Below are 20,958 nucleotides of genomic sequence, written 5' to 3'. Positions count from 1 at the left end.
CATGTGATCGCCCCATACTGTCATGATATGGACCTTATGTTTCGGTGCATGCAGTTAAAAGAATACACTGTGACCCTAACAATAACAGTAACAGTAATTTAGCACTAACAATAAATATATAACTAACATTACAATTTCAGTAACAGTTATGACCAATTAATGAATCCATTGTTAGATGTTGTGTGTGTGCATTTGTGTGTATATATATATATGTGTGTGTGTGTGCATGTGTGTGTATATATATACGTGTGTGTGTATGTGTGTGTCTTCTTCAAGGCAGTGTCTATCCATCAGCTGAGCTTGAGCAGAAAGAGTCTCACTCTGCATGTTAATCACTGTTTTCAATGACTAATTAATTCTGGATGGCTGATCATTCCGACTCCGTCTCCTCCACTTTGCTTATCATCAACCCATTTATCACCCTCCTTTTAATTTAGCCTTGACACATACGGCCAGTGTGTCTTTCACTTTCGTGTGAGAGTGTGTGTGTGTGTGTGTGGGGACGTGTCAGCGGACGTATCGGGTTGAATGCAGATGTATTGTATGAAAGAGCTCACTGTGTGTGTTAGTGTGTGTGTGTGTGTGTGTGTGTGTGTGTGTGTGTTTGTGAGACACATTCTCACAAGTGTTTTACCAATCGCCTTCCTCATATTAATGACACATTTCTTTCTCTTTTTCCTCTTCCTCTTTTTTTCGTCCTCTCATCACAGAGTATGGTGGACATGGGCAACCACAGGGCGAAGCAGCTGTATGAAGCCCACCTACCAGAGAACTTCAGACGGCCGCAGACCGACCAGTATCCTTCACATTCATTTCCATAAAAACTTGCTTTGTCACTATATACCACTTATCATCCAGCGCTTGCCCATAAACCCCAGTTGGCATCATACATCTGCCTCTTACCATGTCACTACATATTTGCATAAGAACACACTATATCACCATATATATGTCATTATATATTTACATACAACCCTGAAAGCTCCATGTGTATCCATATATTTGCATACAAACTCCATATGTTACCATATATTTGCATGAAAACGACTTGTGTCAACATATTTGGGTCACATTTTTTCATTTATTGGTGATAAATGAAAAGAAAACAAGAGTATTTATTTTTATATTTTCTTTTCTTTTGTCACCTATATTAGTAAGGTGCTTTATTTCACCACAAGCCACCAAAACGGCTTCAGTGCTCCATGAAAAGACCTCCACAACTCAATTCATCTCAAACGTATTCTTTTATTCAGTGTTTTGATGATTGTGAGAACGCTGTCTTACCTGTTGCTCCAAAGTCTCTAGGTGTTTTGGTTAGGTTAAGATCTGGCACCAGCTGGTCTTAACTAAGCCCTGCTCCTAACCGTTAAGTCGGTCTTTCTTAGGACATGTCTTTAGAATGGACTTTAGCCTAGTCTTAACTACGCCTGGTCTTAGCGATGCATTGCTAACAATCTCCTGCTGTCTTCCTCATTTGTAGCTAATCATTTTCTAATTTGCGACAACGTTATGGAGGATCGAGAAAAAAGAAAAGACAATTTTATGAACATCAAGATAAGAAAATAAATAGATCTGTACAGCCAGCACAGGAAAATGCTGATTGCTGAGCAGTCCAACATAATAACAAATAAGAAGTAGCAGTCCACCTGTAGAGAAATAACAGAGGACATAAATGATTGTTCAGACTTGGGCAGAATGAAACCTTTTAGGTCACCATCCATTTGCATAAAAGCTTCCTAAACTTCTGATTGGTCATCAGTCAGCATAGAATAGAACAAGGTTGCTGTTATTATAAATGATTCCTTTTGTCAGGAAAGAAAATCTCTCATCATTTTCTGACTTCACCATTATGTCTCAATAATCTCCTAAAACAAAGAGCAACTGTAATTTTTAGTAAACCTCACTCAAACAGGAGTAAACAGTGCTTTTTCTGAGGACTGTTTTCAGCTGTAGATTTAGATTTAGCTGTTGAGTGTTTACAGCAGCAGGACAGTGTATGTGGTCATGACTCAAAATCAAGTCCAGCAGTTGTAGTCATTGTAATGAAGCAACATGTCACCCAGTGTAACAGCGTGTCTAATTGATGCGCTTTTAGCCGCGCTCTGTCGGTCAGTCGGTGGACCGCTTTGATCCGGACTTGGATTACCATGAAACTGTGTACACATATTCATGTCCAGTAGAGGATGAATCCCCCTGGTATTGGTATTCCCCTTACTTTTCCTGTAGTGCTACGAGCAGGTTGACATTTTTGGGTCTTCTTGAAATGTCTTGATAACTATTAGATAGATCTCCATGAAAAGTGGTACAGGTATTCATGGTCCCTAGATGATGACTCCTACTGACTTTTGGTGATCCTGACTTTTTAGACATTTTAGGTGTTTAGTCAAGTGTGTTGGCAACATTCATGTCTACTGTACCTAAGGATGAATTGTAATAACTTTCATCATCATTACCTGACTTTTTGTCATCAGGTCAAACTTTAAATATGTCCAGTACTTTGGATCATGACTGAATACATGTAAAAATAATCACATACTTGCTTACTTGCTATTTATCACGTTAAGTGATAAAGTACAGCCTCAAAGAGCTGCTAGAGTGGCAGGAGACACATATTCTTGTCAATAGTAATTGGACAACAATGGAGCTCTATGGCCATATCAGGATCGCTAAGCAACTAATTGAATAAATGACATGTGAGATGAAAGTAAAGCAGAAATACTGACAAGCTGTGATCAGGTGTAAATAACAACTTGAGCGAGCTTAGTATGAAGATAGAAAAATAATAGTATCCAATCGAACTCATCACCATCAAACTTCTGCTTCAGCGGCACATCCACTACCATTATTTCCAGCACCAATCAAGACGGAACGGGCGTGCTGTTGTCAGCGTCGTTCAGCACATTTAACCAGGACACCTACAGCAGTCTGTGTATACATCGGTGTAACAGCGGTTTCCAGTTTGCCCTTTTTCTGCTACACAAGACAAGACAGCTGTGTGCTTAACGCAGCAGCATATGTTCATATTTCCACCACCAGACTGAAATAAATAATCTCCCTGTTTGAAATGCTGCTCTAATACCCTATCTTGTATCTGGCAGGCCCATTTGTGCGGGTGGTCATCATTCTTCACTCTTTTGAAGTCCATTAGTTGTTCTGACAGCAGCGCCGCTGGCTGAAAACAGCAGATAACAGACCGAGGATTAGGAGCGCTACGGCCTGTGTGTGTGTGTGTCTGTGTGTGTGTGTGTGTGTGTGTGTGTGTGTGCGTGTGTGTGTGCGTGAGTGCTTCCTGTGTGTGCTTCTGTGTTTTGTATTCACACATCATTTTGGCCATGTTATTTACTATGGTTATGTATGTAAATGAGATGGTGCAGTTTGATTCTTCTTATTTGTTTAACCTCCTACATGGCTGTGTTTGTGTGTGTTGGAATGTTTTTTTTACACTAGTGTAGACTTATTCATATTTTCTTGGTATTTTCAATATGGGAATGGGAATATGCCCTTAAAACTAATATGGGTTTTAAAGACTATACAATCAACTGAATACTATACTGTAGACAATATATTTTTTTAAAGTTATTCTGTTTGACCAGTGTTCATACCAGAATTACATTATTGTCAAGGTGAAAAAACATTAAGTTCATGTGACAGTAAAGCTGAATTCCTACTTGACACAAAGGGTTAACAGCAGTCCAGCTGGAACATGCACCCACATCGAAGATTTTGATTTATAGTTCGGCAGCAGATGTCTCCTGTTTATAGCACCACCCCAACAATAGATGGATGGTGTTACATTCTTTCATTTATTTTGCGATATAGGGGCAATACGCCTGCACACATAGAACTGGAGTTACATCCAGGTAACTGGTGTTTTGCCTTTTTGATTTACTGGTTTAGGAGTATTATTATTATTGCTGTTCCCATTGCAGTGTTTACACAGTTTCATTCATTTCAGTTTTTTTCTCTAACTATAGCTAAATGTTAAATGGATTGTACTTATATAGTGCTGTTCCAGTCTTTTTGACAACTCAAAGTGCTTTTACACGACAAGTCACATTCACCCATTCACACACACATTCATACACTGATGACAGGAACTATCCCATTCAAACACACATTCATACACTGATGACAGGAACTATCCCATTCACACACACATTCATACACTGATGACAGGAACTATCACATTCACACACACACATTCATACGTCATTGGTACAGACATAGGTAGCAATTTGGGGTTAAGTATCTTGCCCGAGGACACATGACTTGAACTGCTGATCTTCTGATCAGTGGACGACCTGCTCTAACTCCTGAGCCACAGATATCTACAGTATTACTGCATTTGAATGCTAGTAGGACCAATAATTGCTTATTTTTGCTCACCAGAATGGCAGCCACTGCAAGTCCTAAATCGAAATAATAAAACGTATGAGCACACTCAGTTCAGTTCAGTTCAGGTCTTCCCACTGATAATATTGACTCGTTTTTTGCAGTTTAATGAATATGTTTTTAGGCAGGATATGTCAAAGTTCAGCTGTGGACTCATATATCAGCCTCTCTGGTGTATTTGGTATGCTCTTTCGTTGATGTAGCATCCATCTTCATCTAAAGCTAATTTGTGGTCATGCATACATATAACCACTCTGTCATTTCACATGCATTTATCCACTATATCCATCTCCGCCGTGCTGACTATTGTAGTGCAGCATCCTATCTGTTCTTGCCGCTTTCTATTCGACAGCACAGTAATAAATAAGCGTTTGAGATGCAGCCCCAGCAGCCTCGCCTCTTCCAGTCTATCTCGTAGCTCGACTGGCGCGGGGTGGTCATCATCTTTCAATCTTTTGAAGTCTATTACTAGATCTGACAGAAACGTCGCACTGCTGAAATAGGGAGATAAGAGAGTGGAGATTAGCGCCGATGGTAGCAGCCCGGGTGCATGGTGTTTTGGATTGTGCGACTTGGGAGTTCACGAGTGTGAGGTTCAGTACGGCATCCTAATGGGAACACCAAAACCACACATAACTGCTATTATTAATGGATAGAATGAACTGATCCATCACTTTAATTGGACAATAATAATTATGTCCATACAATTAGTTAAGGAGATACAGATTTGGTGTCTTTCTAACAGGGTTCCCAGTGCACATCATTGCAAGAAAAATCTAAAAAATACTCTGAAGGGAAACTAGGGTATTCAATTTTAATATACAAAGGTGATAGTTTCAGGAATCCTCTTAAAATTCATTTTCACACATTTTTTACATTGGTTTTCAGCTGAACATTTTAACATTTCTGCCCTTGTTAACAGCGTGAAGATGTAGAGAATCACTGTTTTCTGATCTGCTACAGTTAAGGTTTGATTAGTTTAGGCTCAAAAACTGCCTGGTTAAAGATAGACAGAGGTTTTTGTGTGGGTTGGAGCATTAGCAGAGCCTAATTTAACCATGGAAGCGCAACAGCATGTGCAGGATTAGAGGTTTTGGGGGCACAGACTGTGTGGTCGTCTCCCAGCGCACCTTCAGCGCATAACGGCAATGACTCATCAAGTGAATCGGCTTCTCCACAAAAATCATATTGTTGTCTGGATGGTGCAGAGCAGCGTGACATGAACACACAATGACAACAAATGGAAAATGAAGAGGAAAAAACAGCTGATTCAGCCATAATTCTACTGTTTTCCATGTTGTGAATGGTCATGTCATATGATAAAATGTAATAGAAGCGTTTTCACAGTTAGACATTTCAAGAATAAAACATCAAATTTTACTTTTAAAAAAAGGTAGAAAGCAGGATTGATGAGCCTGGTGATCAATAACAGGCAGAATATTAAGTTATAACTATCAATCTGATATGTATGATACAGTATGCCAGAAAAATTAATGCAAACTATCAGTAATGGCACTTTGTTCTGTCGAGGCTGCAGATTTATCAACATATCTGCTGCTCATATCTCCTCTTCACATGCTGCAGGGATTTAATGGATTGAATTAGAAGGTTATCATATAATATAAAGCAGTTTTGGGCAGGAAGTATTTTAATCACACCGAATTCTGTAAAAATAAATGCAGCGTTTGTTGATTAAAATCACCAAATCGTGACATTGCACCTCAAACGGACGTAGTGAGATGTCTCAACATCTACAAATAATACCAAAAATTCACTTTATTCTACTTCATCTGAATACACGTCCTACCTGTTCACTCTGTGCTCATTGCCAGGCACCAGAACAGTGGAATAGAGTGGTGCTTGTGCCTGCTGTTGTGCCTCCACAAATAGGTGCATTACATCATGTTCTGGGCATATTAAGACTAATGGACTCTTTGCTTCTGTACTACAGTTGTGTGCTTGCATGCAGCATTATTTAGGATCATTCATCAAATAAACATTTTTGTACCATTGAAAAACTGACCTGTGTTTGAACATTCCATCTGGTAATAAACAGGGAACAGCAAAGAGCAACATCATGTTAGCAGAAGGGCTGAGCGATATATTGATATTGTACCGATATCATGATATGAGAGTATATATATCATCTTAGATTTTTGATAAATTGTGATATGGTATAAGTGTCGTCTACTCCTGCCATCCATCTACCTAACCTTGTTTTGATGTCAGTGACTGCATCAGTGTTAGGTTACCTCTGTCTTTACTCCTGACCCACATAAGTCATTATTAACAGGGCTGCTTGAGATCATTGTCATTGTATCGTTGTAAAAAAATAAGTCGTATTCAGTCATTTGAACAAATGACTGGAGCTCTTGTTTTACTGGGAAGGACTCAAACATTATGTCAACTCATTATAGAGTCACTCCTGGTCACAATGTATCAAAATACCTGCAGTATCAAAACATAACATAAAGTAGTTGTTTTTGTTGATTTAAAGGTGCAGCGTTTCAGATTTAGTGGCATCTAGTGGTAAGGTTGTAGATTGCAACAAATTGAAAACACCCCCCCCCCCACCCTCCCCCCAAGTGTGTAGTCTCAGTGGCCGTGAAACTTGTGAAAAACACAAAAGGTCCTCTATAGAGCAAGTGTTTGGTTTGTCCGTTCTGGGCTACTGTAGAAACATGGTAGTCCAACATGGCGGCCTCAGTGGAAGAGGACCCACTCCCTATGTAGATACAAGAGGTTTATTCTAAGCTGATGAAAAACACAACACATTCTTATGTTCAGGTTATTGTACACTAATTAAAACATACTCATGAATATTATATTCCATTTATGTCAACGCTGTTCAGCTAGATGCCACTAAATTCTACACACTGCATGTTCTTGTGTGTATGTGGATGATAAATGCACTATATTGTTATTTTTGTACAGTATTTCAGTCCTTAACTCTAACCTTCAGAGCAGTGGAGGTCTTCATCCGGGACAAGTACGAGAGGAAAAAGTACTACGACAAGGAGGCTCTGGATGCTGCTAAAGTGAGTATCAACCATACTGTTGCTTTTAGAGGATTTTTGGTCTTCCTGTCCATGTTTGAGGCCATTTCTTGCAAACCTGCACATCAGTTGCTGTTTGTTACGTAGGTTTGATGTAAGCATGTTTGATGTAAGCTAGTATCTGCTAAAGGCAGAAACTAAATTCAATTCAAGATAAGATAGTTTTTCAGTTTTTTGTCGAAAGGTTGGTTTGTCTTACCACCTTAAAAGACTTACAAAATATACACATGCACACTTTTCCTTCACTTGCCCTTTGGTTAAAGACTGAGAATGAATGCTAAAATGCTAAAAACTGTAACAAAGATGTGTTTGTATGATTTTGGCAGCTGTAGCGTGCTATCATACTTCCCATCTTTTTCTTACACTAGACTTTTGAATGAGATCCAGTATTGACTTTTATGTGCCAAGGACTCTTGGTCGACTTCCAGCATCCTCTTCTTTTACTCATCAAGCCTGTAAAGTTTGTATTTATTTTTTATTTTTTTTACAGCCACCGAACTTTCCTGCGCTCCATCAAACTGGTAGCTGTTAAGCTTAAATGTGTGAAAAGGCAGTGAAATCTCTTTCATCCCTGAAAGCATCAGCCTTGTTGAATTTGATACCGAGAGCTGGTACACACAGTTAGAGAATAACCTTTCAAAAACGCTGTCATGCGCTGATAGCAGTCAGATAGTGATGTGTGTGTGTGTGTGTGTGTCAGAGTCAAGAATCAACCTCCTTTTGTGTTCGATGAAGGAAAAGAAAGGATGTGATTGTGGGATATGTGGGTGTGTATGTAGGCGGGTGGGTGCACATATTCCTTTCTTGTTTCCGGAGAGATTATCTGTGTGAGGTCTGCGTTTTTGAGTGTTTCAGTGAGTGGGCGACTCCCATACTGCAAATTTTGCAAGGGTTAGTAAACTCTCACTAAACTGTGTGTGACGCAATCTTAATGTGTAAATTCAGGTATAATCACCTGTGTTTCCTACAGTAAACTATGGTCCACTACACTCTGGTCCACTACACTCCTCAGTTTTTATGTCAGTCCTGGACTATGGTGATGTCATTTATAAACATGCATCCTCTTAAACTCTCAAACCTCTTAATTCTGTATATCAGTCTGCCTTAGGAATTATTTCTGGAGCAGCAAGAAGGTCTTGGGTTCTGGGGCAGGGCCTATCTGTGTGGAGTTTGCATGTTCTCCCCGTGTTTGCATGAGTTTCCTCGGGGTGCTCCGGTATACTCCCATTGTCAAAAACATGTATGTTAGGTTAACTGTCCTATCAGTGCCCGTGACCAAGGTACTGACATAGATCTGGAGTTGGTCCCTGGGAGCTGCGTAGTGGGTTCCCACTGCTCCTACTTATGGTGGATTAAATACAGACACTGAATCTCACTGTAGTGACAAATACATTACCTTTATGTTTATGGTACACATCATTGTATTCTGTAAAATAATGACATGTCACTCACTGGTATCTCTTTATCTATAAAGCAATTATAGGAAAATTACTGCATTACCTGCTGTATCACTCAGATGGACTTTACCAAACCTGCTCTACTGATTGGCCATCCCAACATCTACTTGTAATTTGTATAATTGTTTTTTATTTTATCTATTTACTTATTTTTTTTAATTATTTCCTGGCTTTGTAATTGTCTCAATGTCATTGTTAATTAGGGTGGCCGTCAACGATCTCTCAAGTATAGATAAATAAAGGTAAAGTTATGTAAGATGAGGCTGATCGGTTTGAAGGAAATACATCAATAGAGATCTATTTTCAAAAATGTCTTCATTATTGGGATTAGGATTCAAATTAAGATTATTATTTTAAACTCTAGGCCTGTTTTGGATGTGTGCCTGGTATTAAACAAGACTATATGGGAAAAGAACTGTAAAAATAATGAAGTTGCTTGTTGTTGATGGTTAGTGAAGTTTTCCTGGGGATTGGTCTATGATCTATCAGAACTACTTCATGTGAAGTCAGAATAGTTTATAGTTGTTCTGAATGACCAGGGGGGAGATGTAATGATGTTTAAATACGCCGATAACAGTGCACATTTTCAAACAGTCTCTCCTTGATAGCATTCATAGAGTTTCACTCAGTTGTTCACTTGAAAAAATGATTGCAATAGTTGTCAGGAATCAAAAAAGAGAGCCAGTGAGAGAAGTTTAGAGATCAGCAAACAAAAGGAAGCACACCCCACTCTCTACCTTTGCAAACATCTAAATGAAATGTTCCTTCTGGGACAACACCAACTTTGGCTGACTGTAATAAGAAGTTTAGCCTACTCATGTTATTAATGTAAATGAGCTGCATCTGACTGTGCCACAATGTACCACTGACAGTAAGAGCATTCTGTAAAATAACTTGGAATTATAAAGAATATTATAATAATAAAGCACATTTGAATTCACACTTACATTTGTGATTTTGATTACAAATTTTGCCCGAATGTAAGAGATTGAAGCTTTAAATACTGTAAACTAAAGAACAGTGCAAGCCTTTTTCCATCTTTCAGCCACACACACACACACACACACACACACACACACACACACACACACACACACACACACACACACACACACACACACACACACACACACACACACACACACACACACACACATAGTGATGCTACAAACTGGAGGCATTTACACACCAACACAAACAGAACAGCGCTTAAAAAAAAGTTGCAGGGAGAAGAAAAAGAAAAACTCAAACACAAACAGCGAACACGTTACATTAATGCAAACTGTCTTGTTCACAGCAGTCTTGTGCATCTTTAACCCTCTTCCTCTCATTGTGTCTCATTTTGTTTCCCTCATTCTCTACTTCTTTCTCTCTCTCTCTCTCTCTCTCTCTCTCTCTCTCTCTCCCTCTCTAGCCTCCTGCCTCACTCCATGTTTTCTCTGACTTTCTCTGAAGCATTGCCAGCAGCCAGACTGTGATCTAGGATCTGTTTCTGCCACCCACACAGACGGCTCGGCTTTTATATGCAAATTAATTATTAAAAACAACTCATTATCACTTTAAGCAGTTTGGTGCAAATGAAGAAGGAACGGCAGGCTACAGTAACCCTGAGCTATATAGTTTATGCTGGAATGAGAGCGGGGAGTGTGTCGGTGTGGCTTATTTGTTGAGTGATTACAGTTTCTGCTTGCCTCTTTACTGGAGTTACATCATCATACTGGTCTGCATGTATTTACCAGTACTGATTGAAAACTGGATATGGTCAGCGTTGATAGTGTAACATGATGGATATGATGCAATTGGAGCTTCATTGGCTGCAAAGAAATCACAACATTTTGGAAGTGCCGAATGAATTATGTGATCTGAGAGTCCATTTTTATATAATTTTTGGTCATTTTATATTGTATTTTATATAAACACAGTTCTGTAAAAAAATACAACATTACAAATCCTTAATCCTTGTTTTTTGTTGGTTTTGCTAAACAAACTTCACTGTAGCCTGAAGTGTGTCTCACATTATAATGGCATGTTGATTCTCTTGAGTCTGTCATCAATAAGCTGAATAAGTCAATAAGCTGTAAATACAACATGGTGTCAAACAGCAGCTTATTTACATACTGAGCAGATGCAGAGCACAGAGAGCATTATAATTTAGTGTCATTAATGTAAATCCAATATTTATTCTTGAGACTCTGTTTTTTTTGTTTCGACTAACTCATTTATGATTTTGTCATTACGAGCGACTCCTTTACTACCGCCTTTTTATTGCTTGTGCACTTACTTATTATTTATTGTTATATATTCTGTCTGTTGATGGTCTTCTATTTTTGCTGTCCACTTGCTGCTGCAATCATGTACATTTCCCTGAAGTGGGATTAACAAATGAATATCTTATCTTTCATGTAAGCCATGCATTTAAACCATTGTTCATGGAAAAATATTGATTAGCGAAGCTTTAAAAACATCATCATTACAGTAGGTGACAGGGCTTAGGGAGTGAAATGGTATCAGAAGGAGGACACTGCAAAAAATATCTTCTGGTTCTCCTGTTTTCCTTTTTTTACTTTTCTGATATTATATGTGACACACTCAAAATCTGTGTAGCATTTGTACAAACACTGAAAAGCCATGAGTAATGTCAGTTAGACAGCAGTATCAAAGATGTGTTAATGTTAGCTTAATGTTAGCTATCTGCTTATTAATGACAAAATAAGGCTTTGGCAACAAAACTTCTGAGTGTATTGACTTGAATTGAACGTTTTTTGTAATTTATTCATTATTTATTTTTTCAAAAGTTATGTAGTTTTGCTTGAAACGTTTATATTACCAAAGTATAGTAGTGAAAAAAGTACTCTAATGGTATCAATACCCATCCTCAGGTTTTACTCTGACGCCTGATGTTTCATGTGCTGTTTGGACATTTTAGTATTTCAGTTCTGACACTTGGAAAATGTTGTTTAATATTAGAAGCTTCAAACCTAATGTATGACATTCAAAAAGCTGTATTGGTGCAAACATTGACTGCAAATGTTTGTGCCTGCGAGAGTTGTGTATGTGTGTGTGTTCAGAGAGAGGGATGGTGAATTGTTTTGTAATGTGCAGCTTGCAGTTCTTTGTTCGAAGTGGAGTACATGAGTGCATCCACTCCATTTCCACTGCCCATGCAGCATGAGCTCATTGTTCTGCCATGAGTGAAGCAGTAGCACTGTGTGTGTATCAGTATACGGACCACAAATTCACAATGTTACTGGAATCAACAAGGCATCAGAGTGCATCCTGCAAACCCTCTGTGATGAACCCCGTGATTGGCCTAAAAATGTCACAAGAGCGCAACACGGTCGCCCCTGGAGGAAGCCTTTGCTGATTTTCACCCTTATTTGCGTGTGTTAGTCATAGGGATGTCCTGTCCGCAGTGTCCACAGCGCTTGCCAACGTTCTGTGTGTTCCTGCAGCCAACTGTGGCAGCTTAGTTAACTTCTGCCATCCGCTGACATATTGTATTGTGACATCTGAGCTGCAGGGAGAGTGTGGCTGAGGTCGTTTTTTGTTTTTTTTGTTGAACAGGAAAACGCAGACTTCTCTGTCAGTTTTAATGGCAGTCAAGAGGTCAAGGTTAGTAGAGACTTGACTTTTATATAATTGTCATATTTTTTCATAATACTGCTGTCAATTTTCACTCTATTAAATCAATCCCTGGTTGAAAGTTTCAGGCCTTGGAGTGGTTGGTTGTGTGCGTTGTGTCAGAAAGGTGCTCTGTTGCACCTGTAACCTCTCCCCCCCGACAGTGATGTTACTGGAACTGGACAAAAACGTAACACAGTTATTCAAAAGACATATTTTAATTTAAGACTGCTGCCTCATGACTAACTACAGCCCACAGCCTTCCTCTTCTTTTGTGGTGTTGCTTTTTTGCCATGCTTGGACTGAAATATTTTAACAACTGGATAGATTGCCTTGGCAATTGGTAATGTGGACTTTTTAAAGGCTGATATAATAATTATAGATTCATGGGGTCGCATTCTGTGAAGGCATTTGAAGACTGAACGCGTCACAGTGGTGCAACCAAGGCTGTCCCTCCTTCAAATGCCACTGAGAAATGCAGCCTTCTTTTTTTCCGAATTTGGATAATCCAATTGATGGATTCTTTGTGGCCTAACTTACCACAGAATGCACCAACCGGCAGCGGCAATGACTGAGATTTTGAGCCAGGCTAAACTGTTGTAATTTTTGTTGTAGGACTTCTAATATGTCACTTTGTTAAGTTTTCAGGGTTTTTTTTCAGACAAGAATGTAACCATTTAGATCCCATATAGCCAGTTTATCCAAATAATGCCTGTTTGACATCAAAACAGCAGTGGTTTGGTGATTGGTGAACATGAGCTAACTTTAGCTGTGGACTCCTGTGTTGTTACGAGTTGTGTTATAGTCACATAGGGATTGCTTTGCGAAGATAGGCAGTATAATTCATCTTCAATATTTTAATTCAGCTTCGTCTTGTCTTACCAGCAGGTTACATGCTTTGGTCCAACCTCCAGTTACTGATGAAGCCTTTGTAGATGATGCTACTGCCTCCACTTGCTACATTTTTAGCTGCTAACTTAGCATTAACATACAATATACTTCACAAAGCAACTGTCATAAAGCAAAGTGATGAAACCATGTATGCTAATGTCGACTAGCTGTACAGAAACACTCAACACACTTCTTTTTTTTAACTAACCATTGTTAAAACTAATGGATTTTGCTGGGTGCCATATCCACACTTCATTAGCTCACATTATGAGTTGGATGGTTTGTCATACCAACATTAGCTTGATGGCACACCCTATGTGAAAATGATTGATCCATTAACCCATCGCTAGTTTGTGAAGCTTTGACTTGAGATTAATTTGTCACAGTACAGTCAGGAAGGTGTTTTGAAGCGGAGCTACTGCTGTCAGCGAGTACACTGCTGCACAGAGAGGCTGAGGAGAGGAGAGCAGAGAGTACATACAGGCTCTTTTCTCTACTCAAGAGATTAGTTGAAAATAAAAAAAATATTGGATTCATTCAAATAAAATAGCTGTTTATTAATAAATTGTTTATTTCATTTACAGAGGTCTTTACAACTGGTTACAGCATAAATAAAGGACACAGTGACCCTTGTCCTTTATTTATGCTGTAAATGAACTGCTGGTGCCACAGCTGGAAATCCTTCTTAGACCAGCCCATCTGACTTAACAATGCTTGGTTGTGGCCTTCACGGTCTAAGAAGGACAAGCCTTTGTTGGCCGTGGATCTTTAGGTGGAGATAGCAGGTTAACAGTATATACCACATAGAAGTGGTATACAGCATCTGAAAAGTGGAAACCTAAAGCTCATTGCATTGTGTCAAGATTTTCTAGTAATTTACTGTAACAAATTGGAATAGGCTATTCCAATTATGAAGGTTTAGAGTTCACAAAGGCTTAGAACATTATGATAGAAGTATAAGATGTCCATTTCCATATTCAATTATGGCTGTTGTTGCAGCAATATTTGGGTTGATACCATTTGTTACACAGAATAGGTGCAAAATTTAACATTTTTTTTAACACTCCAGAATTGATGAAAGTGGTCAAAAATCTCTCAAAACTACCACATTAAGACATCAAGACCTTAAGGAGCCATATAAATCATGGAAAAAATCCTGCTGTGATTTGGTATCAAAACGTTTTGACATTAGAATATTTCTGTAAGAATTGTATTTTTCGTCAATTGGATGGTGACCACTTCTGTTCTGGAAATTGCTTAGAAACCCATTTATTATCAGTATACATAGGGAAGCCAAACATCTTCTGAATGCATCTTGTGATTATCCTACATGTCACAAAAGGTCATTGTACTGTATACACTAAGATCTAGTTTAAAAAATTGTCTCACTATGATGAAATGGCTACACAGGGAGTAACATCATCACATGAATACAATTGAATTGAATCCACAAGAAGTCTCAGCTTTCCAGTCATACCCAATTTATGCAATTCCAAGACTGTTCAGGGACTCCAGTATGGAGAAATATTCAATACACCATTTTTAGAATAGGCATAAATAACACATTTATGCTGCATGCAAAAAAACTGCATGGGATTAGCATAAAAGGGGCATGTCTCCAAAGGGAAGACCTGTGGGTACCTATAGAACACATTTTCATTCAGATATCTTGTGGTGAGAGGACAAGGGACCCCTTTGAAAATAGCCATGCCAGTTTTTCCCTCACCGAAATTTAGCATCTGAGCGTTCTCATGCCATGTTTGGTACCAGTGCCTCAGATGATCTAGTTTCATCTGATACCAGTATCTTCACTGTAGCTTTAAACAGTGTTGGGAAAGTTCACTTTCTACATGAACTAGTTCAAAGTTCAGTTCACACATTTTTAAAATGAACTAGTTCAGTTCATAGTTCATAATTCAAAATTTTGAACTAAGTTCACAGTTCCAAAAATGAACTAGTTCATAGTTTTTTGTTTCAATATGTTGCTGCGAGCTATTATTTTTTCAAAATTATTGCCACAGCCCATATAGAACCACAGACAGCAATTATTTTATCAGCTTTAACACTGAAACTATGAGTCAGATTTCAAAATAGTTTTAAGTAATCATACGAAGATGCCGTATTAATGGTGGAGGCAGAGTCTGAGGTAGTGCTGCTCAGTGATGCTGCCTTTATTTGTTTTTGCCTCCATGCTTCGCATTTTGATGGCACATGCGGCGGTGCTGTGGTGGCTGGTGTTGCCAGATTGGATTTTTTCCGCTACATATTAAGGCCTGTTTACGGTGTGTTTTAGCCGGGTTTTCACCTGATAGGTTCTATGGAAATCTGAAGTTAAACTGTGAGAGAGCGCCGTTCACAAACGCCAGAATGAACACGTTCACAATAACGTTCATCAGGCAGAAATACAGTACGTTCAGTTCACATTCGCCCAAAATTTGAACGCGTTCAGACACGACACTGGCTTTAAAATTGAGTTAGCTACAGCCTCTGAAAGACATTAATGGGACTGGAAGAGGTAAAGCAAAGTCAGAATGGCAGTAATGGGCTGTTAGTGTAAGATCCATGTTGTATCTCTTGGTGTTATTAAGTTGTATAAGTCCCCCCATTTGTCATTGCAAGGAGATTTGTGAATCTTAATGCAACCGTGCCACGAAACATGACCTAAGGTCTTTCAGTTGACTGTGACTTGGTATTCTTTGGGAACACTGCTGAGTTATATTACAGTTATATTAAACCTATCTCTCAGCCTTCCTTATTCTTGTTTTATTAGTCTCTGTATAACTATTCCACTTTGCTTCAGCTAGTGTCCTCTGCAAGAGTACAAATGAAGCTGTTAAAGGTCTACCCAGCGTACAAGTCTCGGTTAAGACGTTAACCATCTTTCTCTCTCACTATCAGTACTCGCCGCGGTGGAGAGCCAGACACTTCTATCTCTAAGTCCTAATATCTATTCAACCTCTGTTCATCCTGTTTCACCCAGCTCTTGCTACTCCTCTCCCTTTTACCCTCCAGCCTCTTTTCTCTTTGTCTTCATTATCCGTCCATCTGTGCCTGTTTAGTGCTGTGTCGACATCTCCGGCAGCATCAAAGTCGGAAGAGGAGGAAGTTTTGAGAGAGAGAGAGAGAAGAAGAAAAAAACCCAAAAGACATCAACAGAATAAGTAGGGGGCTAGGAAATGCTCTGAATTCACATCTCAGCTGCTCTCTTTTCACCACCACAGGCAACAAGAACAAGCAAGTCGTTTGATGCCTTAACATTTGAGGAGGGAGGGAAAAAAGATAGAAATGGAGAAAGATGAAAAATGGAGAAAACAGTATTCTGTTCTGCCCTCAGAAAGACACAGTCAGTGTCAGTTTGCACCCTAAGGTAGTTTAGAGAGCAAAAGGAGGAGGCGGTGAGAAAGGAAAGGAGGTGTGCATGGCATGAAGGAGGTGAGGAGGGGTTTATACTAGTATTGTAACCCCTTTTTGCGGTTTAATTTTTCTCTTAACAGTTAATAGCTGAGGAGTGCTTGTTGTATTTTATCAGCCATCCATAATGGGGCTGTAATACAGTTCCATAATTGATTTGCATCCCCTACTTTCATTTAATCTTCAGACAGAAGCAAAAGCAGCAGAGTATGCACAGTTATGGTATGGTATAAAACTACTGGAACTCTGTAGCCGGGCCCCAGAACAAGCGGCAACTACCAAGGCCTAAGGTTGAAGCCAATGCGGAAATACAGTAAATTCTCATGCTCAATGCTAAATTTTGGACCTCTAATATGAGTCCTTGTGGTCATTTTGGAAATTATGGCTCCAATAAAAAGATTTTTGCTGCTTTCTCCGGCTCTGGGACTATTGTTGCAATCTTTTAACAAGTTACTTGGTTGCAATAATTGCTTTGTTGGCACAATGTAGCTAAAGTAACACCATTCAGCGATCCTAGCAAGCTAGCCTTCACTTCGGTCCAAGTTAGTGGGGCATGTTTCCAGAGCGTTAAGATGACACCCAAATTCCTTATTTGGAATATCCAATTTTTTTTCTATCAGCGGTTGTAATAGTAATGAAGGATCGTGAAGTGAAAACAAAATTCAGAAACATTGGAGGTTTGGCAACAATGCAGATTAAGCACACATATATCATGTCTCCATGAAGAATTGTATACCTAGTTCAGATGTTCTGATGTATAATACTATTGTATGAGATAATGATGGGACATTAGTTCAAATGTTGAGCCCTGTGGTCAAAGATCTTCTGGTGGCACTGTGTTTTTGTTGATTTTTTAAAAATATCTCAGGCTACCTACTACCCCAACTTTTATCTTTAGTACATATGCTAACATTCATCACTGAGCCTTTTTGATTACAGCTATGGGTCATTGTTTAGGTCTTGCATTAACAGGTCAGGTCAGCTTGGAATTTATTTAGAGATACAGCAATGACTAAGCAGATAATGGGTTGATTACAGGTTTGCAATATTGGACCCGTGCAGGACACCTGAGCCTATGTGTGATTTGCTCTTCAGAGAGCTGCTGAAGTTGGCAATGGAGCACTCTTAAACCATTTAAATGAGGTCATTGTCGCCTTTGTTGTAATTTTTCATAGAGATTCATACCGCTTTCACCATTGGAGGTGATGGTACCCAGTATGAAGTAGTAGTAATCATGTGGCCTGTGTTATGTAGCCATGAGTACCAGTTTTAAATACCCCTTGAAATACCGTGTATTGGTGAGGTGAGCTTTAATTCTTGTACGTGGTATTCAAAAAGAATTGTCCTTACAGATTCTACAGACTTAAACTCACAGTATAACCTCCCACAGTTTTTGTGTAGCCACTAGGGTTGCTCAAACTTTGTGACTGTGTGGACTGTACCTGGTGTCTACCCTCAACACTGTTTCACCCCTGAAATGGACCGCAAAAAAACCCATACATATATAAAGTTTTTAAATGACTTGATTACTTTTACCATTTTTTGCAATGATCCAATTTGTTCTGCTGTTTCGTAAAGAGGCATAAAGTGAAGACGAGGCACAAATCTCTAGGGAGGTATCTGAAGCTGCGGCGCATGTAGAAAGGCAGCAAACAGCCAGATGGCAGGAATAAACAAAGAAATGATAAAGACAAGGCCAAGGTAGCATCACAACTGTGTGGTTAAATCTGTTCACTAACTCTTTGCAGCCAGGGAGGATTAAACAAGGTCTGTGGTGAAGCAGCTGATGGGGTATTTATCAGGTGTGATAGGGATATTTCTGGAAACACACAACGATGAGATAAGCTAAGATAAGATATATACTTTGTCCCCTTAGGGAAATTTGTTCTAGACTCTGTCCTACAGTTCCACAGAAGAAATAATCATACATACTGCATAGTAAAAGAAAAAATGTCAACTTATTGCTTCCATACACATCAACAATTTGCACATACATATATACGACAGATTGCCTGTACACATATACACATACACACCTTCTGAGCAACATCTACATTACATGTTAGTGTTGAGAAGCTTAGTGGACAGACAGGAATGAATGTTTACAATGGTTCAGCATGATCTTGCTGGAAATCGGAGTGGAGAGTGTGAGCTGGATCAGACACTATATTCTGTGCCTGTCTGATAATAGACTGCTCATAAATAATTCATATAATTCATGTATATACCATTCATATAATTGTTTGGAGAGACGAGTGTTTTTTAACCCACCTACAGTCTGTATCCAGACAAGCGATTTGTGATACCAACTGTACCCTCAAGTTACCATGCCTGGCTGGCATACCATATCTTATAATATTTTTAATATTCTAATGGCAGTAATAAGTGTAGACAGTGTTAGTTCTGCTTTTTATGACAGATTTTGTGTGTGCCCAGCCGTGACAAGCACAAGCCAGGATTCTGACCATCCTTTAAAAAAAAAAACAATACTTAGTTGGTTTAAATTTGCTCTCGAGTCTCCTGAACCTGAACGTGGTTGTAAGCTATGCATGCAAGTGTGGTATTGGGAATGATTTTTTTCTTGACTTTTTTTAATTTTAATATATCCCTCCTGTTCCCATCTCTCCATCTTTATTTTTCTCCCCATCTGGCACTGTGATAATCTCTGTGTGTGGAGATATAACTCTGTCTGTTCGGATTATGACACCACCATCCACCATCCTGCTCCGTCACCGCCGTAGGTCTAGAGGCTGCCCCTAGTCAGCCTGAAGATTTTCAACAACCTCTTGGGGCATCCATCGGGGGTGCCCCCATTGGAATTAATATGTCCCCATAAGAAAGCCTCATACTGTCTGTTCCCTGGCACAAGTACTTGATATTGTAGACAAAGTTCTAGACATAATAAAATCCCACCCTGAAGTAGAAAACATTATTATATAGTCTGAACAAATGACATTAATAGGCAGCAGTCCAAACTGTTACAGTGTGATTTCGCCCACCTATTTAACATCCTCAATGTTCAGCCTCAAAATCGCCTTAACTCTTGCCTGCTTTCTGATACAAGGGAAACCTCTATGCGCATTTAATACACAGGAAATTACACTTTAAATTGCACTAATCTACATTTTTATATTAACAACTGATTAAATAAAGTCTGTAATTTCATAGGTATTGCTTCTATTAATGAAACTATAGAGACTCTGCAGTTTCCCTCAGCTTTACTCATCTTTTTTTATAGCTCTCTTATGGCGTATTGTTTTGGTTGTGGCCCATGAACGTACTGATTTGTTTTAGTCTCACTGCTATTACCAGTGAATGGTCCAGCTTCAGCAGGCCATTTCTTTTAGCTTCCCGAACAGCAGACAATTTTAATGACTATCTGGTAGTAAGACCTTTTTCATTTGGAGCCTGTGTGTTGTGAGTGTAGAGTAACAGGTACCTCACTGGTTTGACAGTTTACTGTACATCAACATTTCATGGATCTGCAAGGGAAAATCAAATTCTAGTGACTGATAGAAAGACACTGATACTTCACTTTACATTGTGAGTTTACCTCTCTTCTCTGGTATCCACATAGACAAAAACATATTGATTGTGGTCGAGACTTTAACTGGACCAATGTTATCCACCTCATGAAAAACCCCATGGAACCTTTTGTTCATTATTGATGCTACTTCCAGACTTTCCTTTTGCTATAGAAAATAAACCTTTAGCAGATGTGAGTTCAGTGAATGGAATAACATTAATCAAAGTTTCACCTTTAATTCATGCAATGTATGATACATTAATATTTAAGGTGAAACTCCTGGTCTTCTGGACGACAAAATATATAAAGTGGTAGTAAGTCATGGATGTGTTTTCAGCTTGCACCGCTGCCCTCTAGTGGCCAAAACAGTCAATAATGCAGCTTTAAAGTAAAGAAAAAAGAAGTGACCATATATTCTTCTTTCTTAAGGTTCACATTTGTCTTAACTTGTTCCAAAATGGATGTGGGGTCATAGGTTTGCAGTCTCACTGATGGATCACCGTTTCCTACACTATAAAACACTGATGAGCAGGAAAATAAAAATGGCTCGTGAAAACAACCGGCTACTGTTGCTGGTTGACTGCAGAGTTCAATTCAAGCCATG

General features: G+C 39.0%; 1 protein-coding gene across 1 annotated transcript in view; it reads left to right on the top strand.

Annotated features, from left to right (window-relative positions):
- smap1 (small ArfGAP 1) overlaps nt 1-20,958 on the top strand; it is a 114,001-nt gene that overhangs the window by 27,039 nt on the left and 66,004 nt on the right. Inside the window, exons 3-4 of the mRNA XM_062430984.1 lie at nt 711-796; nt 7,355-7,430. Coding sequence (XP_062286968.1) covers nt 711-796; nt 7,355-7,430 — 162 coding nt within the window. The remainder of the gene's footprint in view (nt 1-710; nt 797-7,354; nt 7,431-20,958) is intronic.

Source organism: Scomber scombrus, chromosome 12 (assembly GCF_963691925.1).
Source record: "Scomber scombrus chromosome 12, fScoSco1.1, whole genome shotgun sequence".
Classification (NCBI taxonomy): Eukaryota; Metazoa; Chordata; class Actinopteri; order Scombriformes; family Scombridae; genus Scomber; species Scomber scombrus.
This window is presented reverse-complemented; position numbering and strand designations above follow the sequence as displayed.